At 39.8% G+C, this 18,545-nt stretch overlaps 1 protein-coding gene across 1 annotated transcript in view; it reads right to left on the bottom strand.

Annotated features, from left to right (window-relative positions):
• grin2da (glutamate receptor, ionotropic, N-methyl D-aspartate 2D, a) overlaps positions 1 to 18,545 on the bottom strand; it is a 322,668-nt gene that overhangs the window by 191,231 nt on the left and 112,892 nt on the right. The window contains exons 2-3 of the mRNA XM_051955237.1: positions 15,843 to 16,537; positions 9,275 to 9,412 (exon numbers count right to left, since the gene is read on the bottom strand). Of these exons, the coding sequence (XP_051811197.1) occupies positions 9,275 to 9,412; positions 15,843 to 16,346 (642 nt within the window). The 5' untranslated portion in view covers positions 16,347 to 16,537. The remainder of the gene's footprint in view (positions 1 to 9,274; positions 9,413 to 15,842; positions 16,538 to 18,545) is intronic.

The raw sequence follows: 18,545 nt of genomic DNA on the forward strand, positions 1-18,545 counted from the left end.
ATATATTGTGGGGTTTTTTTTGTATCATAGTCCACATTTTTGCGGTTTTCAGGCCGAAAACCAACATGGCCGCCTATAACCAAACACCACATGGCATTTTAGAGAAAGATTCTTCTAAATATTATATAGACAATTGAATAAAATGTTAAAGATACTGTAGTAAACCTGTTGACTACTTTATATTAAATAAGTCAGAAAGTCTTGGAGTCTTCCAGTCTTTTCTTCAGGAGGAAATGACATCATGTGGAGCAGGTCATGTGATCTGGAATTAACACACTTCCTGGAGAGGTGAGCAGTTTATTATTTTCCACATAAAATTTGATATATTACCAAAAAAGAAATATCTGTCCTGATTACCTCAACTTAATAAAAAGAACACAATCCAAACTATTTCTGAATAAGTTCATGTTATTATTGTTTAGCTCATTAGAAGGTGGTTGGTGTTAAATTCAGACGGTTATTTAGCTGACATTTCAGTGATATCCAGTCATTTTTTTAAAATACGTGATTGTTTCCATCATAAATAATTATGGAATTTATAAATGCATGATCATAATGAACAAAAAAATATCAGCTTTTTTGTATTTTTAATAAAAATGTATGCAGATATTTCCCACAGATTCAAAAGTCCCTCAATTATAGACTGACCTGGACAAGTTTTGTGTCATTTTAGACTAATTTTCTGTAATTATGGATAATTTTCAAGTCATTTTGGACAAATTTTGAGTCATTTTGGACAGTTTTCTTGTCATTTTCCCATATCCCATGGACTTCAGAAGTCCCTCATGTTGACCCGTTTACCAGTGAGCTGAAAATGTCTTTCATTTTCAAACTAACTTGCAGATTTTTATCAGTGGAGTGAAAATGTTTGACCACGTTCTGTCAGCATTTCTGTTGCTGTGAAAACCTAAGATGAGTAAATCATTACTGATCTTCAAAGATGACAGATTTCTTTAAAATTCGACCACATGATCACTTTTTTAATTCCATCTTTTCCACTTTCACAAAACAAAAAGAAAATGTTAAAAGGCAAAGAAAAACCAAGTTTAAGACACTACATAGTAGGTCACCTACTTTAACCAACATGCAAACTCAGTCTGTGGCAGCTTACAGTATTTCCATTCTTGTTTGGGGAGTTTGCGGATTTTTACCGATTACTGGCTTTAAGAAGGACGGATTATTTGTAACGCTTTAAAATTTGCCTCATCTGGTCTTTCCTCATGATGATCATGAACAAGCCAGGGCTCTAGGAAGCTAATTAAGGTGGAAGACGCTGAAAAAAGTTAAACAGGACATCTCAAGGAAGTGCCCAAACGTTTGAATCTTTTAAATTTAATCACTTGCACATATTTTGAATGAAACTAAACATGTAAAGTTTAGTTTATATTAGGTTTGGTGGAGGTTTTTTGGGGGGATAGAAGCTGGAATTTTATAATCTGGAACTGGAGGAATCCTTAGTTGAACTCGTTTGTGGTTTAACTCAACCAATCAGAAGACCAGTTTGTCCTGTGGAGCAAAGAAATCTCATCTCAGGTTTGCCAGTAATCAAACATCAGTGCTTAAAAGTAATAAAACAGACTTTAGGTAAAACACTAGTTCTGTACTTTGTACTACTTTAAAACAACTGCATCTCTGATCATAAACTGTTTTCATGCCTGTTTTTAAACAGTTCAGTCCTAAGCTGAATGTCTTACAGTAAATTCTACCAAAGCTGCAGTTAGATTAATGTAAAAACCACAACAATCTAATCACACTGTCAAACTGATCCACTTAAAGCTAATTTTTACACTGATTAAACACCCCATCTGTCACACCAAACTGCTTTGTTAGTGTGATCTCGTTATTACTATTGTCTGCCAGTAAAACATTACATTTTGTCTCACACAGATTAAGCAGTTGGAGTGTTGACACCCTTTAATTAGTCGAGAACAACAGGCAAGCGAGGATGTTTTTAACAAGGTAGCACAGCAGTCATTGTGACTCAGATTCATGCATTTTGCAGCAGTGCTCCCTAAAACCTTTTTGTGGAACACATGGACAGCTCAGGACAACCATAAATGTGAAGTTGCTGTTATTAAATTTCCTTTCTCGTCTGTTTGGAGGACTCAGCTGCATACATGTGCACTGGGTTGTATGCTAATATCTTAAGTTAGCACACTATTGTCAAACATCTGCATTATTGTCCTTGCAGCAGGTCCACTGCTCTCCATCATCTGCAAGAAGTAGAACCCAAGCTTTAGGGAGCAACCCTTAAAAATATATGAATCTGTAAGAGGCACATTTTGAGCTGCAGGCAAACCTGAATGTGGGTTCATATTGACTTTTATAGACTTGAGCAGATGATGAAACTGTGTCTGCAGAGGCCCTATCAGGACACAAGAGGTTGCACCTATTACTAGCCATGAATGTTTGATAGGTGTACAACTGAGCGATGTCACTGCAGAGGATTAGGTTTGCTAACAGTAAACCAATCCAGGCCACATCCTCCTACAACAAACACTGGTTACACCTGATTGCACGAAGACTTCACTGTTGGGCCGAACCATAGACTGTGTATAAAGATGGACGTAGCATCTGGCTCCAAAAATGAAGCCCACCCGGAAGTGTCAAAAACTTGCAATATCACGCCGTCCGCTAGGGTTGGCTCCAAAAAGCTTTTGCTCCATAGACCCCAATTCATTTTTGGAAAAAATAAAATTTGATAGACTGATGTTCTACAGCTCAGGATTTTTTTCCCGTTAGTTTTCATGGTCAAAATGAGAGATCAGGTGGCCGATCTTAAAATAAATCAGTACTGAATTTTAAATAAATCATTAAAGTTGGCAGAGCCAGGGGGCGTGGCTATACTTGATTGACAGTCCCATAGACTGGTCCTGCCCCTAGTTGCTCTCCAGTCCAGTCTGTTTGACGCTTTTACGTCACTGGCTCCAAAAATCCAAAATGGCGACCAGGAAGTAGCAAAATCCGGGCTTCATTTTCTCGGCGTTGAAACCAACGGGTGACGTCACGGTTAGTTCACGCCTGGGCCGAACCAACCGGACCAACAGCATGTCATATTCTGAAAACACTTCATTGAAATGTGCTCCTTAAAACATTTCGGTTAAGAAATAAGTGATGGAGCTGTTGAATCTGCCTTTCTTTTAGACCTGCAATGGTTAGTTTCCAGAGTGATAAGTCGTGCTGGATGCCCCCGATTAGCATAAAATAGCCTCAGCTTCAACTTTATGCAAATGAGGAGTGGCAAATGTGACATCAGAATGCATGCATGGTTACTAGCATAGATCTATCCACAGTCATCCAAAACTTGTTTTTCCTTTAAGTGACAGTAGTACCAACGCTCAGAAGTAGCATCTATACGACCAGAATACACTGGGTCAGTATATAATGAGGGATTTTTGAAATCTGTGGGATATATCTGCTTACATTTGTATTAAAAGTGAAAAAACTAATGTTTTTATGTTCATTCGATCATGTCTTTACAGATTCCATAATTATTTATGAAGAAAACAATCACTTATTAATAGAAAATGACTGGATATCACTAGAATGTCAACTAAATAACCGTCTGAATTTACCTAAACAATAATAAAACGAGCTGATTCAGAAATAGTTTGGATTGTGTTCTTTACATTAAGTTGAGATAATCATGCCAGATAATATATATACTGACCCCACTGATGTAACTTACTACACATGTATGAAACGGAGTCTTCCAAGAAAACTAGACCAGTCGTATCATAACAACAAGTACATGTCTGTGGAATCCATAAGGCTTTAAAAGACACAGCAGTTCTCAGATTGGGCAGGTAAAAAGAGGCAGGGCTGTAAAATTTTATGCTTTTTTTTTTTTAACAATCCACCGGGCCAACAGAGCAGCAACCAAGTGTCTTATTTTATTTTAAAGGCTGGTGATGAGGTGCAGTTTTGTAGTTCTTTATAAGCAGCACACCCTGTTTATTCTCTCTCAGCCACTGGGAATACAATCATAAATATAGACTTACATGTGCATTTAAATGATTACAACAGTGTCATAAAAGTGTGACAACTAGTCGGATAGGGAAATGTTTGATTGGTCTCAGTGATAGAATTTTGCGACTAAAACATCCAACAAACATTATCGCCTGAATGTTAAAGTGCCTCTTCTCAGCTGCATGATCTGAACTCCAGTATAACTCACATATTGTGCACAGAATAATGTCAAATTAGCAGCAAAGTTCCACAAACGGGTGAAGAGAAGCGGCTCTGATGCTGATGAGCTTAGCGGCGGTGACAGAATTAGAGCGGTTCTGACAAAGATTTAATTGTCCTCTCCTTCATCACCGCTCACAGACGAGGTCAGAGCAGCATGTTTTCTGACACATTTCCAAAATAAGAGCATCCTACAAGAGACTTCTCTGTGACAGAAGCTCCAGATTGTTCACTCGGCTCCATTTTCTGCTATCTGAACTCTGACACCCACCCCTCTGTCAGATCTATTGCACCAACAGGAACAGAGACTTTGTCGACTCCAACGCTGAAATGTACATTTTTGAGTCGAGTCATGAGCCTTTCTTCCAGCTCTACTGGCGTGCTGGAAGCTGCACGAGGAGTAAAGATGTGAGATTTTTGGATAACTTGTTTTCTAATCAAATAAAGGTCTCACGTTGCTCTTAAAGCCGCTCTAATTGATGTTTTTACGCAAACACAACGGATCAAATGACAGCGTTTGAAATGAAAGCAGTCACTCGTAGCGACAAACCCACGGAGGCCGATCATCCGGCTCTGCAGCAGCACTCATCACGCATTTCAGCTTCTTTGTGTTGGTTTTTACAAGTCGCACTCCGTCTCGCAGCTCTTATTAAGCTCATGTGAAGCTGCAGCAGGCAGCCACAAAAACCTGCTCAGCACCAAACCAGACTGACAAAGATGGAGGCTGGCTGTGTGAACAGAGAGGAGCATTTAGCTGCGAGAGACAAATCATTTCCTGGTGCTAGAGGTAAAAACAGAGCTGACAAGAGAGGGAATTATTAAAGCCTTCATGCGGAGGAAAACTACTAAATAATTTGATGCTTTAATTTTGAAGGCAAGACATTTATTTTTTTAATTAAAATTTAATGCTCAATTATTTCTAAATCAAAGTAAGTTTTAATTCTAAATTCAGACCTTACTTTCCAAGGAAAATAACTTCTTAAAGAGGGTCAATTTGTCCACTACTGAGCTGCAGTGGAAGGACTGGAAGGCAAAGAAGAAATATGTAATAAAAGACATCAGAATAGAAGCTGATCGATATAAGTAATCAAGGAGAGCAATAACTGATATTTGGAACCAAAATATATTTACAGAAAAATGCTAATCTTGGTGTCAAAATTAAGAGTAACTCAAACTTTGACACAAAACTTTGTTAAAATGTATTCAGTTATGTGTTTAATTAAGATTAAACTTTGCGGTGGTTTTCCTCCAGTGTTTATTGGCTTCATTATTGACTTTCAGATAGGGTTGGGACATTAATAGAGATCTTGGAGAGATGACTACAGATGGAGGGAGGCGGCTGTATCAGAGCTGAAGTCTTTTAAAAATTATTTATTTGATGGGGAGTCTTTTGGTTTTATAGTAATCAATTAATCATAATAATTGAATGAAATGCACAATCTGCTTGATCTAAGTTAGACTGCTGAAGCAAAACATTAGCTTTTGATAGTGTGCACAAAACAAGAGCTGGGAAATGTTTTCCCCATCATTTACCATGACAGGACGTTGTATGGTGTCTGATTAATCTCAGAACCTGTGCAAGTTTTAAAAAAACGGGTGGATGCACGTAATAAGATTGCAGAAAATCGTATCCACAAGAGTAAAATCATCCTCACAAAGAAGCATCTCTGCTCTGTGTCTGAATGCAGTCCAGCGCTCACTATCAGGAGCTGTGGAGCCGTCAGCCGCTGTTCCTGCATCCAAAGTCTGAAAAGTCAACTATTGTGGAGTCGACACTTGTGTATACAGGAGGTCCTCAGTTTACGGCGTCCTCGACCTACAGCGTTTCATCGTTACATCAGAACTGGTTACATGGAACTAGTTGATGAGTGGAGCGGATGAATACGTCGTCACACGGCGCTATCAGACGTCTTTGTTTCCATTCTCTGGTTGTACTCCACCTTAGATTGTGCTACATTCACTAACTTTTTACGTTCATTATGGCTCCCAGCGTAAGTCAGACTCTTCTGATGCTTGGAAGAAAAGGAAAGCCGTCTCCATGAACAGAAACACCGACCAACAGAATAAAAAAAAGAAAAACCCCATAACTTAGCTCCAGAATAACGAGAAAAATCCCATAACTTATCTCCAGAAGAACTAGAAAAACCCCATAACTTATCTCCAGAAGAACTAGAAAAACCCCAGAACTTAGCTCCAGAATAACGAGAAAAATCCCATAACTTATCTCCAGAAGAACTAGAAAAACCCCATAACTTATCTCCAGAAGAACTAGAAAAACCCCAGAACTTAGCTCCAGAAGAACTAGAAAAACCCCAGAACTTAGCTCCAGAATAACTAGAAAAACCCCATAACTTAGCTCCAGAAGAACTAGAAAACCCCCATAACTTATCTCCAGAAGAACTAGAAAAACCCCAGAACTTAGCTCCAGAATAACTAGAAAAACCCCAGAACTTAGCTCCAGAAGAACTAGAAAAACCCTAGAACTTAGCTCCAGAAGAACTAGAAAAACCCCATAACTTAGCTCCAGAAGAACTAGAAAAACTCCATAACTTAGCTCCAGAAGAACTAGAAAAACCCTAGAACTTAGCTCCAGAAGAACTAGAAAAACCCCAGAACTTAGCTCCAGAAGAACTAGAAAAACCCCAGAACTTAGCTCCAGAAGAACTAGAAAAACCCCAGAACTTAGCTCCAGAATAACTAGAAAAACCCCAGAACTTAGCTCCAGAAGAACTAGAAAACCCCCATAACTTATCTCCAGAAGAACTAGAAAAACCCCAGAACTTAGCTCCAGAATAACTAGAAAAACCCCAGAACTTAGCTCCAGAAGAACTAGAAAAACCCTAGAACTTAGCTCCAGAAGAACTAGAAAAACCCCATAACTTAGCTCCAGAAGAACTAGAAAAACCCCAGAACTTAGCTCCAGAATAACTAGAAAAACCCCATAACTTAGCTCCAGAAGAACTAGAAAAACCCCAGAACTTAGCTCCAGAATAACTAGAAAACCCCCCATAACTTAGCTCCAGAAGAACTAGAAAAACCCCATAACTTAGCTCCAGAGGAACTAGAAAAACCCCATAACTTAGCTCCAGAATAACTAGAAAAACCCCCATAACTTAGCTCCAGAAGAACTAGAAAAACCCCATAACTTAGCTCCAGAAGAACTAGAAAAACCCCAGAACTTAGCTCCAGAATAACTAGAAAACCCCCCATAACTTAGCTCCAGAAGAACTAGAAAAACCCCATAACTTAGCTCCAGAGGAACTAGAAAAACCCCATAACTTAGCTCCAGAATAACTAGAAAAACCCCATAACTTAGCTCCAGAATAACTAGAAAAACCCCAGAACTTATCTCCAGAAGAACTAGAAAAACCCCATAACTTAGCTCCAGAAGAACTAGAAAAAAACCCATAACTTAGCTCCAGAGGAACTAGAAAAACCCCATAACTTAGCTCCAGAATTAGCCGCCATTCCCAGCTCCCTCTACTGCTGACTCTCAGCCAATCAGAGGTGAGCTAACTAAACATGGCACGTTCACTGACATCAGGTAAATCTGGAACTGAACAATAAACACTGAAACATCAACAATATTAGTCTGTTACAATATTCTGTTATCTTATAGTAAAATGATTCATACATGCATGAAAGTCGTTGGTATTCAAGAATTTTTTAAGAACTGATGGATATCGTATATCGTGATTTTCACCAGAGTTCCGACTTATTGCAAAAATCGACTTAGGTAGATCAGCAGAGATGGAACTCCAATGTAAGTTGAGGACTTCCTGTACAGTTTTTTGCACTTGTATCATGTGCATGTACCTGTGGACTTTAGAAATCTTTACAGAGCAGATTGAACAGAAGAACGATTTTCAGTAAAACATGTTCATGTGTGTCCCATTTCCACCTTGTGTGAATATGTGACGTGTATCTGGATGGTTCCTGGATTTACACCTGGTGTTAAAACGCAACATCTCAATTGCGCCCACAATCTGTTTTTATCTCATTATGCAGATTAGCAGCGCAGGGCTGCCTGACTGGTCAACAAACATGGCACACTCGAGGTCAAAAAGGAGGCAGGGATGCTGTCTGGGCTCTTCTTTTTTCTAATTACCGAGCTAATATTACAGCTACTACCTGTAGCTGCTGACAGGCTGGTGTGAACTGACAGGGAGAGGCAGAATAATTTGATCTTTGGACCTGTGCTACAATGCTTGTTTTTCAGAATATGATCCCGCTGTGCAGATTGCATTTACACCTGCTGAGATCTGAACACAATGCGAGTCTGACCACCTCTGACTGGGACTCCAAGATGTTCTGCATCCTTGACATTTAGCCTTGACACAGGTTTGGTGACTGGTTTTGCTGTTTAAAGACAGAGCTGTATAAGTGTGTATTTATACATTAACTCCACATAACCCTCGTGTCATTTTAAAGTTTGAAAATGTGGGGAAATATATTTGCACAGTGAAACTTCTGAAGTTCACATTTTCAACATTTTTGGGAAATCTGAACATTTTTTGGTGGAAAAAAAATGTTTCTTTCAGAACAAACACAAAAAAATCAACCAAAATCCAGCGAAATTCGCTGGATTTTGGTTGATTTTTTTGTGTTTGTTCTGAAAGAAAATGTTCGAAGTTTGACTGAAATAGATTAAATCACTTAAGATATTTTTAGGATTTTCTGGAAGATTTTTACTCATTTTTTGAAAATATTTACAAGAATTTTCTTGCCAAATGTGGGGATTTTCTTCAAATAAAACTTTGAAGGGAAACTTTTATGGAATTATTGGAAATTTCTTCCTGAAAGTTTTGCAAATTTGGGTAATTTTTTTCTGAATTTTTGGATTTTTTTTTCAGACAAGGAAACAATATTTTTGGTACCCAGAAATGAGGACAACAGGAGGGTTAAATTTAAGGATCTCTAATCTTAGTGAAAACAAACGCCTCCCAGAGGTCAAGAGGAAACTTTGATTTCGTCGCTCAGCGTTTCTTAAATCCGTGCTTCACTCTCAAAGCCACAGACTCTTCTTGCTCTAGTTCAAATGGAAGTAACAGGGCTGATGATGCAACGTTAGGTAATCCATTCGTACCTGTGGCTCTCGTCCCAGGCTGGCTCCTCCCCCTACGGCGACCACAGGAACCCCCGTCTGGGCCGAGACGAACTCCAGCATCGGAGCCAGGGGGGCGCGATTCGGCGGCGGCGGTCTCTCTTCCTCAAACACCAAACCCTGGAAGGAAAACAGGGTTGCACAATGAAACGTAGCTCAAACATCGTTACATCAGCCTCACTGAGACGCCGTTTCACCAGATTTTAACTCAGGGCTGTCCAACATGAGGCCCGTGGGCCAAAAGCGGTCCTCCAGAGGGTCCAATCCGGCCCTCAGAGTGGAAAAATTACAGAGAAGACATTAACTGCAGATTGTAAATTAGTAAAACTATAAATTTAAAATCATTTCTAGAACATGACAAGTTGTTTGGATCAGAAAGTAAAATACTAGATTGTTCTTTTTGTCATTTTGTGTCTCATTTTTGTAATATTTTGTCTCGCTTTTTTATTCTTTTTGTCTGACTTTTTTCGCTTGTCTCATGCTTTTGTTGTTTTGCTTCCGTTTTCTGTGTCATTTCTGTAACTTTTATCCTGTTTTTATTGTTTGTCGTCTTTTTTGTCTTACTTTTGTCGTTTGTCTCGTGTTTTGTTGTATTTTTTCTCGTTTTTGGCATTTTTTGTCGTCATTGTTTCATTTATGTAATTTTTTGTCTCGTTTTTGATTTTTATCCATTTTTGTTGTCGCTTTGCAACTTTTTTGTCTATTTTTTGTTTTGTTTCCCGTCGTTTGTCTAATTTTGTTGTCATTTTGTTTCTCACTTTTGTCATTTTGTGTCTCATTTTTGTGATATTTTGTGCTGTTTTTTGTCTTTTTTGTCTAACTTTTGTCATTTTGATCACAAAGTAAAACACTGTATCATTCAGGTCCAGGTGACTAAATGTTGTGTTTCTTTGTAGACACTCTGATGTGGAAGTTGTGATGTGGAAATGATAAACTGAGGATGAATGTGGATGAACTTGAATTTTTTTCTTCATAAATTTCAGGTTGTTCATGATGTTTTGCAAAAAAAAAAAAAAAAGGTAATTCCTCAATTGTGACCATTTGTGTACAAAAACAAAGGAAAATTTTGGAGTTGTGGTTATTTTTGGTTATTAACTGGTGATCAAATTATGATCAGTGCAGCTCCTGATCTCTAATCAGTGTGACACCTCTTTTTTTTCTCACTGAAGCTGCTTGTTTCTTTTCCAAATCCTAAATGAACGGCTGAACATGTAAGCAGCTCGTTTGAACATCGACACGCTGTTCCCAGTATTCAATATAACCTGAAGAGATTTTATTCTCTCAGCCTGTTAACAAATTTCTTTACAACTGGAGAAACTAAAACCCTCCAAAGAGTTTAAGAGATGTAATGAAGTAATGAAATTTGGGGGTTCTTAGAAACGGGGCTGCTTGGCAATCAGTGCTCACAGAGATCCAATCAGAGTTAAGTCCTTGCTGAGGACTGGCATCCTGTCAGTAGAACAGTCTGTGTTCTACAACTTAAGCTGCTTCACACCACAGAAACAACAGATTAGCTGCTGGCTTACGGTCCGCCTCAGCTCCTACAGGCCCGATGCTGACCTACTGCTGCAGAAAGAGACACGTTTTCGATGAATGCGTCGTTAATCAGGGTTTCTCCTCAGCTCAGCTTTCAAGAAAGACCTCCCGTCGTGTTCATGAGTTCAGAATAAACGCATGAAGTTCTACCTACAGTGATTTGACGATGGTTCAACGCTTGTTTTCTTGTTGCGATTCAGGGGAGCAAGCTGAAGCTAAGTGTAGCTGACAACCCAATTCTCACAGGGAAGCATTTGATATGCAAATGTGTTGCCGACAGGACCTGGAAATGAGACAGCAAGTGTTGTTTAAAAGAGTTAATGTCATTCCTGATCGAAGACATTCATAATAAGGCCCTTCCTGATGTGAAAACAAAGAGACAAGCAGACACAGACTGGATAAAGAGATACATGCAGAATGTCTTCTTCCAGATGAATGAATGAATGAATGAATGAATGAATGAATGAATGAATGAATGGCTGAGAACATAAATGAGAAGGACAGCATGCTGAGTGTTTGTTACCTCTGTGTTTGATCACAGGCAGCTCTCAAGTTCTTCTCCCACCCACAAGCCACACTATGAATGAATGAATGAATGAATGATGAGCAGACTGCACAGTGCACATGAATGAATGAAAAGGCAGTCTGTAATTTCTGATGACCCAAACCATGACAGTACATGAATGATCTGACAGAGCAAATGCATTTCACAGATTAAAAAAAAAACATGACAAACTCTCTGATCACAACAAATACTAGCCAGTTACACATTTTAATATGGTACAGTCTTAATTAACAGTTACATTTAAACCAGGGGTGTCCAACATGAGGCCCGTGGGCCAAAAGCGGTCCTCCAGAGGGTCCAATCCGGCCCTCAAAGTGTAAAAATTGCAGAGAAGAGAATTCCATGACAAGTTGTTTAATCGGAAAGTAAAATAGTAGATTCCTCGTTTTGTTGGTTTGTCTCTCATTTTTGTAATTTTTTGTGTTGTTTTTTGCAGTTTGTTGTCTTTTTTTGAATGAAATGCAGAATCTGCTTGATCTGCTTTTTTTGTCTGACTTTTGCCATCTGTCGCATGTTTATGTGTTTTTGCATCTTCTTTTTGGCAGTTTTTGTCTTGATTGGATCATTTCTGTCGATTTTTTTGTCTCATTTTGTCCATTTTGTTGTTGATTTGCCGCTTTTTCGTCGAAGTTTTTGCCTCTTTTTTGCTTTGTTTCCTGTTGCTTGTCTCATTTTTTGTTGTTTTGTTTCTTGCTTTTGTCATTTTATGTCTCATCTTTGAAATATTTTGTCTTTTTTTGTCATTTTGATCATAAAGTAAAATACTATATTATCAGTTCCAGATGACTAAAATGTTGTGTTCCTTTGTAGACATTCTGATCTGGAAGTTGTAATGTGGAAATACTGAACAACAAAAACAAGATAAAGTATTACAAAAATGAGACACAAAATGACAAAAATGACAGAAACGACATGAAACAAAGCAAAAGAGACAAAAAATTAGGGACCAAAAACGACAAAAGCGAGACACAAAACGACAAAAATGTAGACAAAGAACACAAGCGAGACAAAAATACACAAAAAACAACAAATTTAAAACAAAACAGCAAAGACTTGAGACAAACAACAAAAGTCACACAAAAAAGAGGAAAAAAAAACAAGAAAAATAAGAAAATATTACAAAAATGAGACACAAAATGGCAAAAGAACAAAGAACAATCTAATATTTTACTTTATCACCAAAACAACTCGTCATGGTCTAGAAATTATTTTAAATTTATAGTTTTACTAATTTACAATCTGCAGTTAATGTCTTCTCTGTAATTTTTACACTTTGAGGGCCGGATTGGACCCTCTGGAGGACCACTTTTGGACCACGGGCCTCATGTTGGACACCCCTGAATGCGGCACTGTTCCTAACTTGCAGAAGTAAGGACCGCTTGAGAGATTTTTTATCGCCCACATTATGGGTGCATGATTGAATAAAAGCATGCTCACATTCTACTTAATTAATCAATAACTGATGGTTGCACATGTCAAGGAAATTATGCAAATTTATAACACTGGTGTGGCAGCGGATGATTGGAGGCATCAATCAGTCAGAAATGTCTGAGGACAGCCCTACTGCGAGCTGTTTAAATGTTGTTAGTCTACTTTTGTTCAGTAATTATAAGAAGCACGCATATTCAAACAGCATTTAAAGCGACAGTTTCATTATTAAAGTGTGATGAGCATTTTCAAATGAGTTGTAAATACCTACACACTCTGAAGGTTTTCTGTTCTCACTTTTAGACCAGTCAACCAGTCTAAATTAAACTTTCCATCTGACTGACTGAGGAATTAATCATGAGGAACGTCCCTAATGGGCAGATGTGAGAACTCATGCAGGATTTGTGCTTCTTTTGTCACCATGCGACAATAGAAGTGCTTTTGAGGAAAGACTGTCGAGAAATGTGCACAGTTACCCTCATTTATTTCATTAAATCAGTCATTTGAATGCTATGAATCCTCATTAACCCTCATTATTGTTATCAAACGTACACTGAGTGCGCTTCCTTCCTCATAAAAGCTTCTCAAAGTTGGAACCCAGTATCCATACATATAAGTTAGCAGTCTTTTTCTTTGCATTTGTTAACACATCGCCGTATATCTTTGACGATAGTTTCACCCACATGCATATCCAGAGGCCCTTGTGTGGATGAATGAGCTGAAGAAAATGGAGACTGATGCACAATAGCAGTAGCCTAACCCTGCTAGACCCATGTTCTGAAGACACAAGGGTCTAGGCACGCTCGACAGGGAGGGAGGCGGGCTAAAAGGTTGTCATACAACCAATCAGCGCAACGAATAGGCTCCTAGAGCGCCGGAAATCAGAGGATGCGGGAGTTCGGTGAAGCCTTATTTATACAGTCAATGGGTGAAGCTCAAGTATATTACAGACATGTTAACAGAAAGATTATTCAGAGTCGGTGCTAATGGAGCTCAACGACTGCTGTCGTTTTTGTTGTCGACCCTGGCAGAGAATTAAATTCGTTGCCGTGGGTTGTCTAGCGCGGCTAGGCTAGTTGTTTCCGGTTGTTTCTGTCAGAATCGTCGCGCCTCTGTCGTCACTTAGTTAAGCCCGCCTTCTGACTCTACACTTCATGGTGATTGGTCCGGCCAGTTTTAGGAGAATCCAGCCTCGAGCCTTATGGAGGGTAACTAGACCCACCCTGGCAGAGAATTAAATTCGTTGCCGTGGGTTGACTAGCGCGGCTAGGGTACAATAGCAGAACAGAAATGTTTTTTTGTACGTTTAACAGTATGGGTTCATCCCAGAATTCTTTTTTTGCACTGTACCACATTGTAGAAGGATTTCTGAACTGGTTTTTAGGCAGAACATGATGACCACCTGCCTCATATTGTATTGAACCCCCTTAGATGGTCTAAAACAGGGTGTCCCATGGATTCTGGCACCAGGATGTTTGCAGAGGATCCTTTGGGTGCTCTGGGTTGTGCAGTGGAGCCTCTGGGAATACAGCTTGTTCCACTGCATCCTGTTGATGCTTGATCAGAATGGGGTCCAGGGTTCTCACCAGGATTTTTTTTACAGCGTAACGGCAGGTCCTCCCGCACACGCAGTAGCCTTCATTAAATCTTGCGAGCAGCCGGCCCAGATGTCAGCCAATGAGCGTCACGCAGATGCTCCAAATGCTCGTGATTTAGGTCACTATTCACCATACATGGCATCACGGAAACAACCGAGACATGCTAATTGTAACCCCGAGATTGGAAGCGACTCTTAATCTTAGACGGGAACGGGTCAATCGACAGGAAAGTACGGCTGAGGTGGGGAGACATAAATTAACCTAAATAGGCACTCAGTCAATAAAAACAAACGCACATGGCGTTATCTGTCAAAATAACAGCGTAGCGGCCCTAATCACAGCGTAATCTTTTAAACTGACAGTGTAACGGCCCGTTACGCTGAGCGCTGTCGAGAAACCTGGGGTCTAGGAAGTTTGGAGGTTAAATAACGGCTTGGGCGATTGTCAAGTTCCTCTAGATGTTCCTGATAGTTTAATGTTTTTGTGATGTGGTCAGGTGCATTTACCAGAAGGAGGAGGCCAGTGACATTTGGAATTGCCATTTGTGTGAGGGAGTTTGCTCTGGGACAATGTTCAGGGTCAGTATATAACTATGGGACTTTTTGTATCATAGTCGACATTTTTGCTGTTTTCAGGCCTAAAACCAACATGGCCGCCTATAACCAAACACCACATGGCATTTTAGAGAAAGATTCTTCTAAATATTATACATACAACTGGGTAAAATGTAAAGTTATTTCTAAAGATATTGTAGGAAACCTGTTGACTACTTTATATGAAATAAGTCAGAAAGCCTTGGAGTCTTCTAGTCTTTTCTTCAGGAGGAAATGACATCATGTGGAGCAGGTCATGTGATCTGGAATTAACACACTTCCTGGAGAGGAGTTTTTGGAACGGGGAACTTAGTGGAAAGTGATTTAATTTGTTGCTTTCCATATAAAATTTGATATATTGCCCTAAAACAAATATCTGTCATGATTATCTCAACTTAATATAAAGAACAAAATCCAAACTGTTTCTGAATCAGCTCATTTTATTATTGTTTAGCTCATTAGAAGGTGGTTGGTGTTAAATTCAGACGGTTATTTAGTTGATATTTGAGTGAAATCCAGTCATTTTTTATTAATAAGTGATTGTTTCCATAATAAATAATTTGTAAAGGTACGATCACAATGAACATAAAAACTTTTTTTTTTTTTACTTTTAATAAAAATGTATGCAAGATTTATCCTATGGACTTTAAAAGTCCTAAGACTCATCAACATGGACACCAAAATATTAGATCTTCCAGCAGAACACCACATAGAACCAATATGATGAACGTTCTTCATGTCCCTGTGGGTGGTGGTACTGTTGTGTCTGGTGGGGGGGTTTGGGTCATCAGAGGGTGTATGTGTCAGTGAGGGTGGTGCTGGGGGGATACCTGCAGGGGTGTGGTGGCCAGTAGCTCACACAGCTGCAGCAGCAGGGTGCCCGGGCTGCTCTCGTTCACAGCCAGGTAGATGACGTTGGCCTGTCCCGACGGCGTCATCACCGTCTCCCCCACGAGCGCCGCCAGCGACAGGTAGGCCGGGGAGGAGGAGAAGGAGGCCATAGCAGCCGCTCCTGCCAACGAAGCTGTATCCGTTACTCCCCTCCCCCTGTCTCCTCCTCCTCTTTCTCTTTCTCCTCCTCCTCCTCCTCCTCCTCCTCCACCCGGACCGTTTCCCAGACCGGACCCCAGCCCTGGCTCGCCGACCCCCGCGCCTCCCACTACCGCCGTCTCCGGGAGCAGGGAGGAGCCCGAGTGGACTACGGCGATGTTGACGCCACCCGAGTCCCTCTCTCTCTCCCGGGGCCGGAGCAGTAGGGGGGGCGAGGGGCGCGCGGGCCCCGTGCAGGCCAGGACAGCCAATAGCAGTGAGAGGGCGGGCCTTGGGGCCACCATGGGGTAAAAGGAGGGCCAGTGGCAGCTGTCGGATGGGGGTTTTTTGGCAGGTGAGGCGGGTGAGCGGGGTTTTGGGGGGACAGTGGGTGACGTCTCTTGGGGTGAGGAGGGATGGGGGGTGAGGAGGGGAAGGTGGTGGTGGTGGGGGGGTAGGCGGCTCACAGTGCTTCACCTGATGAGCAGAGGAGACCCTGGAGAGGACAGAAGAGAGGAGATAAAAACTGTCAGCTCTTATACATCTTCTCTAAGCAGAAAACGAGTCTCAGAGTGTCTTATCCGTCTCTGTTGTGTATTTATCCATCTCAAGTGGGACGCTTGATTTATGTGGGCGTTACGAAGTGCTTATTCCACAGTAAACAATGCAAATAAGTGACACACTACACCTACTCATCCCTGCACTTATTGCTCCCACAAGTCTGAAAACACCAAAAGGAAGAAACTGCACATTCTCCTAACGCTGTTTACCTTCCTAACAGGGAAATCTCACCGACATTCAGGATTAAACAGGACAAAAGTTAACAGATAAGGAGTGGAAGGCAAAAACTGCAGCGTGATTATTGTTGGATCAGTGGAGATGCTGTCTAAATCAAAATGAAAATGTTTTAAATTCATTGATGATTTTCCAAATATTAGAAGGGTCTAAGTCTGAAGAGGAGCACGGCGCCTTGTACACCTGGGTAACAAAATTAAACTGCAGAAAAACTCATTAAAACACCAAAAAAGAGAGTATTGATTCCTGTGGGTGCTCTGAACATGAGGTGCTTTACTTTACATCAGGGGTGTCAAACTCATTTTAGTTCATCTCAAGTGGGTCGAACCAGTAAAACCAGCGCACAACAAGCTAAAGAATAACGACAACTCCAAATTCTTCATTTTTTTATAGTGCAAATAATACATTCTCAAAATGTTCACACTTAAGGTCAGACAAAAAAAATACAAAAAAATACAAAAATGAGACCAAAAATTACAAATGAGATGCAAAATGACCAAAAAAGAGACAAACAACATGAAATAAGACAAAAAAAAGAGACAAGACATTTGACCCAAAAAAAATCACAAATTGACAAAAAATGGACAAACGACACAAACTACAAAAGAACGAATGAAGCAAAACACAAAATGACAAAAATGAGACAAAAAGGAAACACAAACAGAAAAAAAATGAAGCAAAAAGAGACAAAAAAGACGAACAACTGAGACAAAAAATGTTACAAATAAGACCAAAAATGACAAAACCAGCAACAAAATGACAAAAAGCAAGCAAAGAACACAGGCGAGACAAAAAATACACAAAATGACACAAAGGAGAGGTAAAAACAAAAACACGAGACAAACGACAAAAGTAAGACAAGAAAAGTCCCCAAAAAAACCAGACAAAATATTACAAAAATGAGACACAAAACGACAAAAGAACAATCTAGTATTTTACTTTCTGATCCAAACAGCTTGTCATGGTCTAGAAATGATTCTAAATTTATAGTTTTACTAATTTACTATCTGCAGTTAATGTCTTCTCTGTAATTTTTACACTTTGAGGACCGGATTGGACCCTCTGGAGGACCACTTTTGGACCACGGGCCTCATGTTGGACACCCCTGAACTTATAGTTGCTCACAGTGTTTATTGTGTGGGTTTTTAAGTGACTGTACTCTGAACTAAACTATTTCCTTTGAGGAAAAATCACTAACTGTGAATCCATCAACTCACTGTTATTCATATTTGACATTTAAAGAGTGGACGTGCTCTCCGGTCTGTTCCAACATCGTATCGATTGGAAATAATCAAGCTGAAAGATAATCAATACTGTGATCTGATACATATTTGCAGGAGAAATGAAAATCTTGATGTTTAAATGTAGCAAACTCAAAAAGCCGTGGTTTGTTTGACACAAAGCGTTAACGTGCTACCTGCTGCTGGCTGTTACTGAGCTGCTCTTAATTAACTCGCCTGCATGTCCATGTGCAGTCTGCACGCAGATTTTTTTTTTTTTTGCAGCCTCCATATGTGTGGATAAACAAAGCCTCACTGTATAATGAAGCCATCACCTTCCACAGACTTTAAGTTGAACTTGTCCCCTGGTTCGTCTCAGCTGAACGTGACTGGCATTCAGATTTAAATCCTGGCTGTTCTTTATTTTTGCTTCACTTCGACGTCAATCTCTGTATGTAATGGAGATCATTTTATTTTCTCTCTCAATTT

Source organism: Acanthochromis polyacanthus, chromosome 11 (genome assembly GCF_021347895.1).
Source record: "Acanthochromis polyacanthus isolate Apoly-LR-REF ecotype Palm Island chromosome 11, KAUST_Apoly_ChrSc, whole genome shotgun sequence".
Taxonomy (NCBI): domain Eukaryota; kingdom Metazoa; phylum Chordata; class Actinopteri; family Pomacentridae; genus Acanthochromis; species Acanthochromis polyacanthus.